At 42.6% G+C, this 18,296-nt stretch overlaps 1 protein-coding gene across 1 annotated transcript; it reads left to right on the top strand.

The window, feature by feature from the left end:
* Nucleotides 1-387: 387 nt before the first annotated feature.
* Nucleotides 388-15,625, top strand: cdc34a (cell division cycle 34 homolog (S. cerevisiae) a). Its single transcript, XM_030434139.1, has 5 exons — nucleotides 388-868; nucleotides 8,914-9,000; nucleotides 9,209-9,306; nucleotides 11,528-11,662; nucleotides 12,920-15,625. Exons 1-5 carry the CDS (start codon nucleotides 686-688, stop codon nucleotides 13,146-13,148), a joined length of 732 nt encoding a protein of 243 aa, XP_030289999.1. The 5' UTR covers nucleotides 388-685; the 3' UTR covers nucleotides 13,149-15,625.
* The last annotated feature ends 2,671 nt before the right edge of the window (nucleotides 15,626-18,296 follow it).

Here is an 18,296-nt window from a genome sequence, read left to right as displayed (position 1 = left end):
ACATCCTGGCACTGCGTTAACTGTATTTTTTTCAGATTTACGCGAAATGTCCGATATATGTGTGCCTTGCTGAGCCGTCAAACGGAGAGCAAACGTTACGCTTCGTCTTATGCCTTGATAAAAGGCTTTTGATGTGGTGTCGCGGAATAATCGGGCCAAGGTGTTGCGTTTAGTTACAGCTAACGCTATATAGCATGAGAACGGAAGGAAAATCACAACAAAATTGACGCAAGGGAAAACATACCTCACAAATTATTTATCTTCACTTCACATATAAACAAAATATATATAAACAAAGTCACAGTGACGTCGCAATATGTAGTCATAATGCTTGTTGAGAATATGAATAGGAGATTATTTTGAAAGCTGTAACCGGAAATGGAGTGGAGATGGTGTCTGACTTGATAGCAGTGGGTTGAGATGGTCGTTAATACCTGGGGCTCCCCGGGTTTGTTCACAACAACAGAGGAAGCCGCACCAGCTCTGACCAAATAAAACCCAGTCGCGATTTTCAGACCCTGTTTTGGGACCATATTAACAGAAACTAACGTGAACGTGTTCCTGTGCGAGCGGGCTCCGTCCTTCTACTGATAGCTATTGTTTGTGCCGAGCTAGCTTTGTCCTTTACTCGCAGCCACAGCTGTGGTGGGTTGCTGATATATTTATATCAACTCGTTGGAGGAATATGGCTCAGCATGGACATCATGTAGCCAGTTCCCAAAAAGCACTAATGCTGGAGATGAAAAGTCTCCAAGATGAGCCCGTCGAAGGCTTCAAAATAACTTTGGTGGACGAGTCGGACATGTACAACTGGGAAGTAGCGATATTCGGACCCCCAAATACACACTACGAGGGTGGTTATTTTAAGGTGAGTAGCTAATGTTAGCTAGCAGTCGATCTATTGTTCTGTAGCTTGTAGATTTAGCCTACGTTTATGTAATTTACTCATAGAGGACAGCACAAGTGTTAACGTTAGCCTCGGTTAACCTTAGTTACCGTCCTCAACAACAGCAGGTTACAGTTAATAGCGTCAACTTAGCTAATGGTAGTTGTGTCGCCGTTCACTTGGAATAAAACAATCCCCTCTTCTTTGTTCCAACTTTTTAACAAACTCCACTCAATCAGGATTGTTGTATTGAAATGTTGCCTGCTATTACACACCGAAAGTTTTACATTTTTCCCCCTCAAAATGTGGATTAATTAAGGTGGCTTTGTAGTGACAGTCGGCACATGATCACGTCTGACAGTTACTTTTGTGTGAAACAAAAGGTTGTTAGCATAACCGCCTTTAGCTTTAACATAACTATGGTTGACCAAGCTGATCATCCAACTAATTAAATCATTCTCCTTTTGTGTTTTATCTTTACAAGTCAGCAGCCCCGGGTTGAACAGGCTTTTTGTTTGTTTAGTCAAATTCACTCAAAGGAACCAATCCTTCGCCTTCAAAATGTAGACATCCCCAATCTTTATAACTTCATTTGTTTTAACTATAATTTGTTTTTCTCAGCATACTTCCTCCCATGAGAGGGGAGATGTGTTGCTTCCACTGATGTCTTGTTCCTGTTTTTGAGTATTTGTGACACAGTGGGCCGGCAGAACCAAAGTCTCCACTCAGTTATTAACCACTTGGTTTTAAAAAAAAAATAGTCTTTTGTACTTACCACTTAATTGTAAGTTTCATTTAGAGTGACATGTTTGTCAGCTTTTACATTTATTTTCATGGCTCCCTTGCTTCGACCCTTGACCTGTGAACTTCTGGTTGGGTTAGTACTACTTTGTCCTAAAAAGTTGGAGCTGCAGCACCTGATTTTAGACTTACGCCTACATTGCCAACGTAGGATAGCATTGCCATAGCAGAGATCCTGCTGACGATTTGTGGGATCAGATAAATGTAGGATATTGCGAAACACTGAGGGGATTGTTGCTTTCCCAATTTACTCTACTGTCTGGCAAAGAAAACGCTTGTTAGTGCTGCTTCAAACTTGCCCTAGATAGTCATTTTATTGCCCATCAAACAGAAAAATAATAAGCTTTTATGAAGGTGGTATCATAGTCCTGTCTGAGAGATGAATAATATAGGTCAGGGCCCTGAAAGAAAATTTGTCTTAGAAGCAAACCAAAAACGGCGTACTCAAATTGTAAATGGTCTCTTTTACAAGAGCTTTTTGTCATGGGCTCATAATGCTAACCCCCATAATAGTCATAGGTGTTTGCATATTACAGCTAAACTGTAATGTATCAGTGAAGGCTCTCATTGTGTTCAGATTGCACAGCATTTATTAGCAGCTCTATCACTTCAGCCGTACGGTGCGTTGGTGATTCCAGTTCTTGAGAAGCTTGTTCTTTTAGCCTCTGGTCTTTTTCGAGCCTGTGAACACAAGCAGTGGGCCCCGGCTGGGCTACCGTAGACGGTGTTCAGCGTATCTGTGTGGGTGCTGTGTACAGGATTCCTTTGTCGGGACAGGAATGCACAGCCTGACTGTGAAATCCACGGCCTGGTTGTGACTCATTGTTCTGAGCTGCGTTTCCATCCAACCTGTTTGCCATATTCTAACAAAAAAGCTCCCCCCCCACCCCCCCCCCCCCCCCCCCCCCCAAAAAAAAAAAAATTAAAAAAAACGATAACGCCCATGTTGATCTGAGCTGGCAACCCAAACAAACAAGCTGGTATGACATGCAGCAGCTGGCTGTTCTTCTGAAACAGGGTGGGTAATGACGTCACATGAAACCTGGCTGAGTCAGGTATTTATTTCACATGGGTGTTGCTCTCAGAGAGTCAAACTATGATGACTACATTGTGCGACTGCAGGCCCACACTGGACAGAGACACATTAACATTTCGGAGCCTTATCTTTAATAATTGGCCATGGGCAGTAGGTCTAACAATAGTCGCAGATGCTGATACTCATTTATCTGTTTTGAGACATTTCCAAGCTTAAAATCTGTTGTGCAAATACCCTCTGCCTTGTCATGTGAAGTTTCCCTCTGGGCTCTGAGTGTCTGATGATTACTGGCAGACGGCCAGTCAGTCCCACTGCCAGCGGTGGTCCTGGGATGTGTATGAAGCAGAGCAATTGGTTGGCCTGCCCTCAGAGTACAAACTTAAAGGAGTGTTTGGACAGTGACCCACGGTGTGTGTTGTTATTGTACACAATAAGCCTGATAATGTCCTGTGATTGTGAGGTTCATAGTGGCTGCTTTATTTATTAAAATACACCCTTTTTTTTTAATCTGAGGCTTGAATGTTAAAACCTTGAAGGGGGACATGTTTAGATATTTCATTTGATATTAGTAGTATTAGTTTAAGTAAATCTCTAGATATAGATATATATCTCTCTATATCTCTATATATCTCTATATAGCTCTGATTTAAGGCATAAATTGTCCAGAAAAGCCATTCGAAAGTCGGGTGAAGTTTCGTAGCCCACAAAAAATTTCTGGAGCTTCACAGTAAACCATGTTGAGGCATGCCCCTAAAAAAAACAAAAAAAACTGAAGAACTGTAGATGGGGACTAAAGTAAACGGAAATAAGCTAAAAGCGTGAGCATGCATCCGATCTGAAGAGGGTGCACTAGCTGAACCGTCCATCGAGGCCATAAATAACAGTTTTAAATCATTTGTACATTTGGGCCTCTGGAGACTTGGACTGAGCCAGATGAGCTGTATGGAGCCATTTTATATTTTGTTTTGTTATTTTGTTTAGATTTAACTTATCCTAACTATCCTAACTTATTTTTTCACTTTATTGTCTGTTGGTTTCATATCCGTACTTCACACAAATGCCACACACAAATTCTACTTTCACTGGAACTAATAAGACAACTAGCCTTTGATTATTGATGAACTCTGTTTGAAAATTTTATTTGAATTGTTTTTATAGATATATATCATATTGCTATTCTCTGGACAGTGGAGTAAAATCAGCATAAATCTGTGCTCCCCATGTTGACCAGCTTATCTGATCAATACAAGTAGAATGGCCATAAAGACTTGTGCATGTCCATGAACTCCACTAAAGGACCAGGACATTGTTTTCTCTGTGACACCAGAGACTGTCAGGTGACATTTGACAGATTTTACCTCTTCTTGCTCCATTTTGTGTCAAGCATCGAAGCAGCTAAAAAAAAAGGTACTGCATGCTCTGTAAACACGACTGTGAACACATCTGGTTGTGTTTCACTGCAAAGTTTGTCACAGTGATGTACAACAGAAACTATTCTCTGTGTGTAGTGACAGAGCTGCACAGAGCCTGGGATCTATGAAAGAGGATGTTTGATGTGCTGCTGTGTCAGCACCTGGCAGCTTTAATTTACATTTTTGTTTTGTGTCTAATTATGATGTGATGTGAATGGGGTCCGTGCAACTCAAAATATACTGTGAAGCTGAATGTCTTTTATGTTTCTGTCAAGTGGTTTTTAAACACTGACTGACCACTTCTTCACAGCAGGCATGAAGAAGATGAGTGCTGCCTTTAAGTTTTCGCCTAGGCGTGTCTGTCTTTTTTAGCTTCTACAATCAATGGACAGGCACCCAGTTCTGTTGAGCAGCTGACTGTGTTTGTGCCTTCCTTCCTTCCTTCCTTCCTCCTCGGGGTGCTTGCTACATTATTTGTAACCGCACCATGTTAGCCACGCAGTTTCAGCGGAGGGGAGGGCACAGACGAGAGGACCCAACCCGGCCGCAGAGGGCTCGGCTGGGCTGAGCCTGGCTCATGTTTCCCCCTCTGGCTGTCTCACAGAGAAATGAGAGCAGGGAGAGAGAAAGAAGAGGGACTACAGAAACGGGCAGATCAAGAGCAGGCAGTACTCTTGCTTGCAGTGGTGCCTCTTTTGAAAGGAGAGCCTGCTGTTAATAGAGGTGAGTGTGAGGCCCCAGTAGACAGTTATAACTGTCCCCTGAAGGCCCAGGCCATGTGGTCTTTCTTCTCTTCCTGTATGGGCCACCAGTGTGGTGATCATACCTCTGAAACACGGCTGGTCATCAAAGAGTCAGTTTGGGACACAACTTCAACCTTTGGTCCATTACCTTTCTTCAACGCCCTCCTCCTGAGTTTGAGTGTATGGGTTTGGAAGTAGCTCTACTCAAGGACCATGTTCCTCTAGTCACGATACCAGAATTATAGACTTAAACTTAAACTACTACTAGTTTAAAAAAAACCAATACTCAATACCTCTTTTCATACCTTGGCAGAAAAAAAATGGCATCTTCACATTTTAACAACCCGACAATGCCAATATCTAAGTAGCACTGGGTTTTAAATCTGATTGTAGCTCTTTTTTATATACACATCTTCTGCACTCCCTTTTTTTTTTTAAACTGGAAGCTGCACATTCACAAAAAGAAAAAAAGCGCAAGCAAGCACAATGCTCCTCCACACCTCCCTGGCCCACCTCCGCATCAGGCAACAAACAAACGAACAAGAGAAAAAAAGAGCACACGAAAGGTTGGTTAAATAAGGGAAGAAATGCATATAAAAAAAAAAAGCGAAGGTAAAGAGGTGCACAGAGAGAACAGAATGATCTGTTCAGGGTCTTTGCATTGACCTGGTTTACTTTGCCTTGCTGTCATTTTGCCCCAGGGGTGTGGGAGTGATAACTGTTGATCCTGTTCTCTCTTCAAGGCAGCTTTTTTCGCTCATGGTCCAAGAAAGTTCTTCATAGAACGAGTAAATTGACCTTGTGTTCAGTATTCTCTGTAACAAACCTGTTTTTGCGTGCTTGGCAGGAAATTGGCTTCACTTTATGTCCTACGGTTCAATGAGCTGTCCAGAGTGGATCACCTTTTGACCGCGGATGCTGCTAATCCTGTGCTCATTCCAATTATGAGGCATGACATGCAAGTCAGCGGTTAGCATGTTGCAGGGACTCGCACTTTGTGATGGTCAGATCTCGATTGAGATGTCGGAAGCAAAGTATACCTCCTGGAGATGGGAGTATAGGAAAGGTGCAGAACACGCCATAAACCTATTCCAGTGTGTGGCTTTTAACATGAGAATGATTCTTGGAAACTCGAAAGGGAAAGCTGATACTCTGAGACCCTTTCCTCTTTTAGTCTGCTTGGTGCTGGTGAGAAAGGAGATGAGCTGCTTGCTGCTGCAGAGCAAATGAGACAACCAAGCAGCCCGTCTGTGTTCAGCCCACAGCTTCCCATCCATATGTCCATCTTCTCCTCCCTCTCTCCATCAATCCAGTGGTTGGTGTCACCTGCGTGGGCAGGTCAGTGGTGTCAGCCCTCCCCTCTGCTGCCAGGGTGACCTGGTCAGTGAGATTAAGCGCCACATCACGCGTCTTCAGTTGCCTGCAGGACAAACTGCTCTCTGCATCCTCGCGGCTTTCTCTTCTCAACCTGCTTTTTTACTGTCAATTCTATTTTGACGTAGTGTCATAGAGCTCTAATTTGTATCCATAAGAATGCATGACCTGTGTTTGCATACAGTTTGTGTCATTGTGCTGCAAGGAATATGGTTTGAAAGCGCTCTAGTAAGCTGCATTGTGAAATCATGCTCTTACCCTCTTACAGGGATCAATGCTTGTGCTTATCCTTAATGCACCTTTCTGCTTTACTCGTGGCTTTCTTTCAGACCCGCAGGATTGAGATGAATGAAGCTGCTTTATGAGAAGTGTTTATGCAACAACAGGATTCAAAGAGATTTTTTTTTTAAGAAATGTACAGGCGTGAAGTACCTATGTGCTGAAACCAGCAACGCTTTCCAGAGTAAATAAGTATCTTTTGTTCTTCGTCTAATTGTCTTTTTGTGTCTAAGATATCGTTAAGACATAAACTGATGTTCTTTGCAAAAGGATTTAGATTTTGGTGATGTTTGCCCGTGAACAAAATCCACCCGGAGCTTTCAGAAGTCAAGCTGCTGAAGAGCTTTTCATTCACATACTGTCTTTTTTGGAAAACAAACCAACAAACAAACATGATGAACCAGTTTGCCTACTGGAAGTGTTGGCATGGCCTAAACACTCAGCTGAACGGCCTCAAGAATGAAATGTTTTCTGAAAGTGATTCAGATTGCTTGAATGATGAGTGGTTTATTTAAAGCATTCTCTCTGCTGTCTGCTCATCTTATTAGTGTCAGCAAATGACATAAAAACTAAAATACAGACGTGTTGACAGTTGGACATGATGTAGAGTTTTCCCCAGATATGGTTTTCTTTGTTGACTTCTCAGCCACTGGACAGATATGATCTTGATGCTTTTATTGTTTTTGAAGACAAACCGAGCCCTCGCTGCTGCTGCTTGGCCCTCTTACTCCTCCTCCTGCTGGCTGCTACGTGTTGCACTGTTGCCAGCCTGTAATGTGTACAATGTTGGTTTGAACCCTGCACTCCGAAGGGCCGCCAGCTTTCTGGCAGGGTCAGTCAGACCCTGGGATTTAGTTTTTTTTTTGTTTTTTGTTTTTTTTTATTTTGGCTACAAGCGTCATTCTCCCAGGACTGTCAGTGTTTCCTCTCCAGTCTGCTGTTACATGACGACAGCGGGTTTATTCTGTTTTTCTGCAAATGGGACGCAGACAGCGGACACTGAAAAGCAGCTCTAACAGATAACACAGTTGCTCTTAACAGGTCACACTCTTAGAGTATTAGAGTGTTATACAGCCTGGTTTAAATGCAGGCAAAGCAGGATAAGACTTTAATGTTGAGAAATAGTATTATATAGAGTACAACTCCCTTCATTCCCAGTGAAATCCCCCATTACCTCCTCCCACTACCACTCCACCACTTCCCAAGCTCCCATGCAGCTACCCCTGCCTCCTGCTCATTGGTTCACCATGGTGAGGACCAGCTGACCATGCCGAATCAGCAAATGTGGGCAAGTTTAAGTGTGTGTGTGTGTGTGTGTGTGTGTGTGTGTGTGTGTGTGTGTGTGTGTGTGTGTGTGTGTGTGTGTGTGTGTGTGTGTGTGTGTGTGTGTGTGTGTGTGTGTGTGTGTGTGTGTATATTCTGGAGGGGGGGGGGCGGGTCAGCAGAAGGTTTCATGCTGTGAGTGACGTGCGTGTGTGTAATCAGTGGAGCCGGTGTCCCCCTCCCCGTCCCTCCCATGGCACGCCTTATGGAACGAGAGGAGGGGTCAGAGACACACAGTAGGATTTATACAGTGTGTGACTGTGTGTGTGTGTGTGTGTGTGTGTGTGTATGGGTGTGGTTTCAGTGTGAGGACATATAATGGCAGAACACGGCTGTGAGTAGTGGATTGTCTTGGGCTGTAGTGACAGCTGGAGAAGACAAACCCCCACCATGTCTTTATACCAGCAACCACCCCTCACCCACCGGTGCTTCTCAAAGCCGCACTCACTCGGCAGCTGAATGCCTCCCTCCCTTCCTCCACATCATATTACATTACACTGTCATTAGCTCCTCCATACTCAGCCACCTCAGTAGGGTTTGCCATGACTCCACAGCTCCTATTTATAGGCTTCTATCAATCGCTATCGAGGCTGATCAGCATGATTGTGGAGGGCTTCGTTCAGCGGCCGCTTGTTGACGCCAGTGCCGCAAACACGGGTCTTTGTGAAGAAAACATTAAGAATTAAGCCCTTCCTCTCCCCTGCAGCTGTCTATGTGCATGTGTGTGTGCGTTACTTCTGCAGCATTGTACAGACTTGCATTCTGTCTTAATCTACCCTCGGGAGACTGTGTCACACCTGCACAGTAATTTTGAGCAAAAGTATGTACGAGTAGGTTTTCTATATCCAAAAGAAATCACTAGTGCACTACAACGATATGTAAAGGAATCCACCTCTCCTTTTATTTTACAGCAAGGCTCTTTTGACCTAACAAGTGGAAGAAACTGTTTTCCACAACAGTAAAAGTTTCAGGGGAAGCAGTCGCGACTTGTCTGCTGGCAAGGAACAAGGAAACGTGTCAATAAACACTATGCTAATGTATGTCTCCTGTCACCCTCAGGCTCGGATCAAGTTCCCCATCGACTACCCATACTCTCCGCCTGCTTTCCGCTTCCTTACCAAAATGTGGCACCCCAACATTTATGAGGTAAGACCAATACAAGACATATAGTAGTCCCACATAGCCTTTATAAGCTAGTGTACTAAATGTGGATTTGCTGTTTTATAAGTGCAAGACTGGCTTGTAAAACAATAGGAGAGACACCAGATTCCAGTGATATGTTTCCAGTAGAACTGGAAGGGGTAATAACAAAAATATTGTCTGAACATGTTTGCGTATTCCATTGTGTCCCTAGAATGGAGACGTATGCATCTCCATCCTGCACCCACCAGTGGATGACCCACAGAGCGGGGAGTTGCCTTCAGAGAGGTGGAACCCCACACAGAACGTCAGGTAGGTTATGTTCTTAGTTTGAACATGCGTTAACCGCTTCTCAGGGAGCTGACAGCCTGCCCACTGCTCGAAACATACAAAGTGTACTTGAGCACACAGATTTAGGCAGAATAAGCCTAGATAAGATAAGTTAAATGACTGAAGTTTTGAAGCCACGTGCATATACATCAAACATCAAATTACCATGGCTCTAGTATACGTCAGACTTTTTACCTAAAGTTCACCCCTCAGCTCTGTCCAGAGGCTTACAGCTGCTGCTTTGAATGTAATTATTTGAATCTGTCACTTGTCTCTGATTTTGACCAGACAAAGATCAAATGTGGATCAAAATGTTGTCTGGTCAGATAAATTGCTGGAATTACTCTTCACTGGTGCTAGTTTCCAGTAGTGTTTCACCTCGATGGGATGTCACATAACTACCCTTGTTCTGCTGTCGACATTTCCCCAATTATCTCATTGTGCAGCAATCTCTACAGGCAAAATGATTACAGGGGCTCTTTGGAACTTCTGTGTTGTTTTGGAAGCTGTGTTGGTCATTAGTTTCTGATAGCAGTCTCAATTTCTGAACTAACATTGGGTTTTGTTGCTTTCTCTCTTAGAAATAGCTTGTTCTAAGTTCAGGATTTCAGACTGGCTTTATCTATCCCACAATGGCGAAATTCACTTGTTTACAACAGCTCGAGATGCAACAGTAAAGGAAAAAGAATCAATAGTCAAACGTGACTATGTTTTTGGATTGATTTCCTGCCACCTATCAGGATTTAGATAATAATTATGCTGTGGTCTGGCATCTGTTTTGAAATGTCTTTGTTAAAAATGTATACTTTGACTGATTCCAGACATCCACAGTGAAATCAAAGCTTTCAAAGAGATACAAACTTCCAGGAGAACCTTTTTAAATGTATCGTTTTTTGTTTTTTTTTAGACCTGACAAACCTGCCTGTTACGTGCAACATTTTTTCTAACCCTGTTTGTTATGTGACTTATAGATTTGCACGGATATAGTAAAAATTGTTTTAATTATTTTGACAGATAATATGTTGGCGATATGGTTTTTATTAGTAGTGGAAATAATTTTTGCTTCCCAATTTTCATTTTCACTGAAAAAAGCTACTAAAACCATCTTGATGTGACATTTGTTTGGGTCAAAAACATGTTCTCTTTGATCTGGAGAACAAGATTTGAAGGCCAGGACATCTCTGCAGCTCTACACTACTTCATTATAATGTTGTTGTTTTTTCACACTTTTTACCTCATCAAAATTGGGTTTCTGAATATTGACATTTAGCCATAATATGATGATGATGATTATTATTATTAAATTTAGATTATTTCTGCAGCCCCATTGTCTTAGATTTAAATAGTATCAAGCAAAAGCAACTCTATTATAACATAATTAAATGATTCTGTTAATATTAGCTTATAGGTTATTGGCTCTCCTGCTCATGGACGTTTTTCGAAGCTATGAGTCATGACAGTTTGAGATCGTCTCTCAGCTGCCAACCAACTTCCTGCTGTGTAAAGGCAGCAAACATCCAAACATGATGTATAATTCATATCCCTTTTTTCATATATTTACATGACAGATTTATTTATTCAACACCCCACTGCTTTACCGTTCTCTGTCCCCCCCCCACCACCACCACCACCCACCCCAACACACACACACACACACACACACACACACACACACACACACACACACACACACACACACACAGCCCTCGCCTTCGCTTTGTCACTTATGCATTATGGACCCACAAACTCTCATAGCTGGATATAACTGTGTCCACAGTAATTGGCCCTGAGCCTCCCTCCAGCTGATGATCAGTCCCACATTGTGTCTCAAGGAAAGAGGAGAGCACAATTTTTTAGACCCAGTTCAACTAGTTGATTCACAAGAGTCAACGTATAAATAACGTATAACACCATTGTCTATTAGTTTCTCTAATGAGCGTCTCTTGAAACTCAACAGATGACAGCAGAGACAAATGGATGTTCTGGGGGTTTAGCAGGCGTCTCTCCCCCCCTCCCCCTCTCTGTCTCTCTTTGTGTCCTTTCTTTCTCTCTTTCCATCTTTGTACACCTCTTTGTCCCGCACTCTCAATGTCTCTTGTCTCGTCTTACCTCCATCTTTCCCTTCCTACCCCGTGTTCCTCTGTGTCCTTGTCCTCCTCCTGTATTGCTTGCCTGTATTTTAATCTCTCTCCACTCCTCCCAGGACCATCCTGCTCAGTGTGATCTCTCTGCTGAACGAGCCCAACACCTTCTCCCCAGCCAACGTGGACGCCTCCGTCATGTACCGCAAGTGGAGGGACAGCAAGGGCAAAGACAGAGAATACATCGAGATCATCAGGTACCAGGAGGAGAAGCACACACACGCGCACACACACACACACACACACACACACACACAGCAGTCTTCACATTTCAAATGGGAACCTGTCTTGTGCCCATATGTTTACATGCACAAAAATAATTATCCCCGTATTTGCTCCGACAAAGACCATATTCCTTCTAATCTTTATACATGGCAGCTGTGCATACTCCAATTAAAGTGCCCCAACATTACGTTTTTCACATCAAAACAAGGAAAAGTGGAACAGTTGCAGCCACTTGTACCTGCCTCTTTGAATTGAAATAAGTATAATTCTCAGGCCCTATTCAAATTTGGTATCAACGTGCATCCTGAGTGATCCAGACAAATTTTGTGATACAGCTGCAGAAAATTCTAAATCATTTGTGCATCCTTGTAAATTTGGCATTAAATGCAAAACATTAAGTTGTTTCTTTCTTCGTAAAAAGTGTCAGTATGCCAGGCTTGTTTAGAGCTGTTTGAGGTAAGCATTTCAAATGTTACAAAAACGGTAACCAGTAGAGGCTACTTCTTCGTCACGCATGGAGGAAGTCCTCAGACTCCCATAAAACATTTTCTGACTTGTGTTGGCGATAGGAGAAAATGTATAAACTTTGTGAAATGCAATTCTTAACTATTTAAGGCCTTCTTTTTAGTTTGGCAAATATTACACATGAACATATTTCTTTCTTTGTGTAAGAAATGTCACATCTGTTTGTTCCAATGAATGTAGTCCCTTTGCATATGAAGCAGGGAAGTGACATCAGATCACACGAGGTTGGTTGAGACACATGTCAAGACGCATTTATTGGTGTGAATTGACGGGCATAAAGCTGTCCACTTGTGGTCGGATCACTCGAGACGAATGGTAAAATGTATCCACCGGTGGTGTACTCGTACAACTGTGCAAATACGACTTACCTATTTTATTGGTTAAACCACCTTCTTCCAAAAAATCGGCGCTAAGACATTTGCATCAATTTATAAAAACTTGTTGATATTGTAATCTTTCATTATATTCAAAGGTAGGTGTGTTTCTCCTTTCAACCAGAAATGTGGACTTTTCTTTGTGGCACGCATCTCTATCCCAGTCTTTGCATACTGTTGGCTAGTTGGCCTGCCACATCCATGACCATGCACGGAGCTGCCCTCTAACAATATTGTATTGAATATTGTCATATTCAGAATAATAGTGGAAAACCTGTGAAGCGCTGATTGTCATCTCATCTTAACTGTGTTTGTCTTTCCCCCTCATAGGAAACAAGTGCTGGCTACCAAAGCTGACGCAGAGCGGGACGGCGTCAAGGTTCCCGTCACGTTGGACGAGTACTGTGTCCGCACCCAAGTCCCGCCCACAGATGACGGCTCTAACCTCTTATACGATGACTACTATGACGACGAGGAGCTGGACGAGGACGACGAGGACGAGGACGACAACGAGGACTGTTGCTATGACGACGACGACTCGGGCACCGAGGACTCCTGACCATGCCTCCCCGTGATGTCACCCCCTGACCTGACCCCCCCACACACACCGCCCTCTCTTATCATGGACTGAACTGTAATTCCCTGTCCCCTCTTCTTCTTCTTCTTCCTGAACCCCACCGACCCCCTCATCATCGTCACTTAGCACAGCCCCCCCCGTCTACCTTCTGTCACATGTGCAGTCACAATATGCACACTAAAAGCTGATGCATCGAAGAAAGACAGCTACAGAGTTGTTTATTTTCTTGTTTCTTATTTTTCAGTTATTTTGTCTGAGTAGAGGTTACACGTGTTACACACAGCAGTCCGACTTAGAGTACTGACAGCTGATTTAAATTTCCTCATATTGTCAAGATGCAGAAGCTCAACAACATTTCATGTTCCTGCTGCGAGTGAACAAAGCCTGTGTTAAGGGCAAGTTTCAATCAACGTTTTCTCAGCAGGGTGGAATGTAACGTCACAGGTCAGGTCACATCAGAGTAAAACAAGCAAAATTGGCCCACAATATGTGCATCTCTGAGCCGTGTGTGTGTGTGTGTGTGTGTGTTAGACTTCTGAGTTAGCAGGCTGTGTAAAGCCGTGCCACGCTTCACCTCTGACCTTCTCGAGCCCCTGGGCTTGTTGCTGCTTCAAACAGAGAAGTTATCCATTTAAAGAAAAAAAAAAGGCTGTTGTTCACACTCCCTCGTGCCTTCCCTCACTCCCTTCCATCACAGATCTGAATGACTTGCGAGACAGACAGTGTATAAACACAGCAGGTCAAAGCCAGACAAGCAAAGGTAGCAGAGGGGAGATGTTCAGGCTCACAAGGTCGCACGAATAAGTTTATTTATAGCAGCACCTGTCAGATTTGTCCAGGCGGTGAGTGAGATAGGTAAGATCCCAACAGCTGAAGTGAAGAATGGAATGTAGATCAGTATTTCACCAACGTCCTCTACCGACTGCCACACAGCCTTCATCACACAATCACATGCTACCAGTGGCCTGGATGCATAAGGAAACAGCTATCCGAGCCTGCTGCTGCTCATGAAATCCAATGTACTGTATTTAAAATAAAACCTATGCAGTCAGTGCTTGAACCTACTTAATATGCAGTGCTTTAAACGTGGCAGTGAGGGCCTTTCAGCCGTGTGAACTCGACTCCAGCTAGAGTTTTATAAGCCAGCTGCAGTTTGAGACGGACACGTGCAGAGGTATCCGTATTTACATTCGTAGGTGGTTTGTTATTCTAACTCAGAGTAGTCGCCAGTGCAGAAGAAACAAGGAGTGAGATTGTACACTCAGCAGAGCTCGCCCTCTGGTGGTGGCTGTGTGTACAGGCAGTTTTTTTTTTTCTTCTTTGGTTTCTCCCCATGTGAAATGCCCGAATGGGCTGCAGCCATCTTGCCTCACCTGAATCAATGAACCCTGTTACCTCAAAGCGGTGTGAGTGATTCAGAAGAATGAAAATGGCCTGACTGACGGTTGTTGTTTTTTTTTTTTTCTCTCTGAGGCCTTGTGGTTTCTTCTCACTGCCGGGAGCGCTCACTCTGCTGCACTCTCAAGACACATGACCACCACCCAGCAGTGTTTTTCCGATGAAATTGTCAACCATCTTTCTGTTGTGTGCGAATGTCCGCTGATCCATTTATAAGATGTGCTGAGAAGTATGGAAGAGAAGAAGCGCAGGAATGGAAAGGCATGGGGAGACGGGGTTGACCTTTTGAGCATGAAAAGAAGATTGTGGTTCTCCACTAGCATGCTGTTATGATGTGTTTGTGGTTTTAGATCTGATATAAGGGTTGGGGTTGTGTCCAGGGACGAGTGTCCTCTACTCAATTCTGTCTAAAACTGTTGCATTGTGAATGGGCTGAGGGTTGTCTGTTGTGTTTTTTGGGAGGGGAGGCTCTTTTACGTTTTTGATGTAATCTTGTATTTCCAAATTGTGGCGTGAGCTGCAATGTTTTCTTCTATATATAACATGCTACGGATATTGACCTGATTGTTTGAAAAATACCCAGGATTGTTCATGGAAGAACGAGTAAATCTATAAACTTATTATACACAATTATCAAATGGCAGAGAAATTCTGCACATCCAAATTGACACAGCGCACCAGACAGTAATTGTTAGCCATCTTTCAAGCCCTGAATGCTCGGAAATGAGTTCTCCGATGTCCAACACAGCCTATGAATGATCCTCCCTCCTCTGTTTTGATAATTAAGGGTGAATGGGATTTATTTTTTGTCCAAACTACTGTTATTTTTATTTTATTTTCATTTCCTTAATCGTCTTTCTTCCCCACTCGTCCCCCAGTTCTCTGAGCTCCGAATGGTTGGCAGCATCACTGAGGGAAAAAAGCCAGCAGTTGATTATAGAAAAACTACAAGAACCTCAGGAAAAAAAAAAAAAAAACAACCAACAAACAAACAAACATCCTTTTCCAACCCGACCCCGGGGAGTCTCATTTTTTGGCTTCAAAGGACTGTTTACAATCTCTACCTTGATATGCACATGTGGATATTTGACGATCACTTGATGTTTTTTTTTTGTTTGTTTTTTTTCTTGTTTATATTTTCTTTTTTTCTTATGGTTTGTAAATCTATTTAAAATCTGAAATAAAGATCTTTATTAGATATTGACTGTTTTTTGGGGGGGTTAAGGGTCTTTAAAGGTCTCATTTGTTTCTCTCTGTGTTCTCTTGTAGACACTGACATGGTGAGTGAATGAAACTCAGGGCTAGCTCTGAGAGGTAAGACTCTGTTCTTCCTGTTCACTTAATGGTTTTTCTTAAACCTTTTAGGCGAACTGCAATGTGAGGAAAGTGCGTGATGAGACGTGTACACAGTAGACACCCTGCTAAACTCAGGGTGGTGGAGACTTTAAAGGATTTCCTGATGCTTTCCGTGCTTTTATCTAACACAAGTGGCAATATAGGTACTGATTTTTTTTTAATGGTCATGGTTTCTTTTTCCTTGTTTTCTGTTCTCTTCTCCACTGTAGGAAATGTTGAGTCCTGGACGGTAAGACCTTTTTTGTGTTCTGTGAGGTCTGTCCAGTGGTCACTGCTCTACTCTGCTTTGCATGAATTGAAATCCTCTCTCTGTGCCACTTCTTTTCTCTGATATGAAGTGAAAAACATCAAGAATGCTCTGACATGTGCAAAAGGGGCAAACTTCATGCAAATAGGATTGTGAGTTATGTGAAGTTTTGACAAAAAGCCTTTGTCTCCTGGCTTGTCACGAAACAATTTCAAAAACAACCAGTTTTGTTCTGGCAGATCTTCAAGACGAGATTCCATATCACCTCGTTCCTCTTCATGTGCCTGAAGTTTTCTCTTGTAAATGTTTTGCATTCAGCGATTTCCACATTCGTCACGCCATTATCTAAATTGCTATGCTAGTAATGTAGCTTTATAGATGGCAATGTCAGCCCGTCGGATGGCCACTTTTTTTATATTTCGGTTTCTGCATGTTGTCCAAAATGCACCAATATAACATTTTTAATTTAGAGGGAATAACGCAGAAGATTACTGATGTCGTTTTAGGCTATAAAGGTTATTGTCACACTGTAAAATAGCCTTCATTACATATCTTTGTCCGTTACAAGTGTTTGACTACTGCATTTGAGGAATCATTGCAAAAAATGTGTAGACATTGGGTGATATAATGATATCGGCATGGATTTCTCTCTTATATCAGTATCGGGATTAGCCCCAAAAATCCAGTATAGGTTTGACTCTGTCGATGTATCCTTGAGCAAGATACTGAACCCCAGAATTGCTCCTGATGTGCAGTCAGTTGGCACCTTGTGTGGCAGCCACTGCCATCAGTAAGGGTCCTGCAATGAGCTGGTGACTCATTCAGGGTGTACCCTGGCCTTCGCCCATGAGTAAAACTGGATTTGGCCCCAGTAAGCCCTGCAACCCCTCAAGGGGATAAAAAGCGGCAACATCCCGCGACCCTCACGGAAACAGCGGAAAAGAAAACGAAACGAAACGAAAGGTCTGACTCTACTAACAAGATGGTTAACATGGTAAACATATAGCTGCGAGCATCAAGATTACATGTTAACATGTTAGTATTGTACAACTAGATGACACAGAACAGATGGAACATCTTCATCTTTTTATGTAATATTGTCTTGTTGCCGTTTGGTTTGTTTGTAAATCTTTGCAGGCACTTAAAGTGTAACTCCACCAATTCTACACATTAAAGTGTGTTTACAGGTTTTGAATCAATTAAGTGTTATTGCATATGTGAAAAAGTAGTGTAAAGCCTTTTGTGGCTCCGGGGGAAGCCGCCTGTAATCTGGTAAATCACCTTCAGTTATTTGAAGTTGCACACATGATGCTTACATTTAATTAAATCTAATTACCCACAATCCAATTTAGCCACTGACTGACATCACCAGAGGCAATTTATCGGATTACATGCAGCATTATTCCCCGCACTTTAATGTGTTAAATTGGTGGAGTCACCGTTTAATGCATTGTTGTCTTGGTAAATATAAACCATTTCTCTGTAACAGTCTCCACCGACACATACTGATTGAATTATTCAGTGTTTAAGCTTGCCAGTAAAACAGGAGTGTAATAAGGTAAGGTCGGAGATATAAGATGTTTGATCTGTTCCTGAGGTAAAAAAGGAGTTCAATAGTTATGCTTTCATGTTATTGATCGTTCACATTACAGAGCAGATTTTAAGTTAGATTACCTGACAGCAGCTCTAATGAGCCAAGAACAGTCCAGCTATGCAATAAGCAAAAAACTAAGCATTTTTAAATCACAAATCATCCTCATCCTCTAATGTCTAACGCTGCACGAGATTTTCTTCTTCTCACGCCTTTCCTGATGCAACTGCCTCATACAAGCTTGCCTTCATTTGTAAGACTTTCAGCAACAGATTATAGACCCTCTACCTTTATAGCCTCCAGGTGATTTTCTGTCCCTTTGAAACTTGCCAATACATTATGTTTCTGTCTTCAGAGAAAAACTAATCAGAAACAAAGTCGCATATGAGGACGTCGCCGCTGGCAAAAAACGGCACAAGCCCTCTCAAATATTTTCTGCAGCCTGACTGGAGACAGAAAGGGATGTTTTGCTTCGCTTGCAGATCGCTGGAAAACGCAGCTAAATTTCAAGAAAGTGATAAAAGTTCCTGTCACTGTC

The sequence above is a fragment of the Sparus aurata genome, chromosome 11 (genome assembly GCF_900880675.1).
Source record: "Sparus aurata chromosome 11, fSpaAur1.1, whole genome shotgun sequence".
Classification (NCBI taxonomy): domain Eukaryota; kingdom Metazoa; phylum Chordata; class Actinopteri; order Spariformes; family Sparidae; genus Sparus; species Sparus aurata.
Note: the sequence above shows the minus strand (reverse complement) of the source record. Positions and strands in the feature narration are given on the sequence as shown.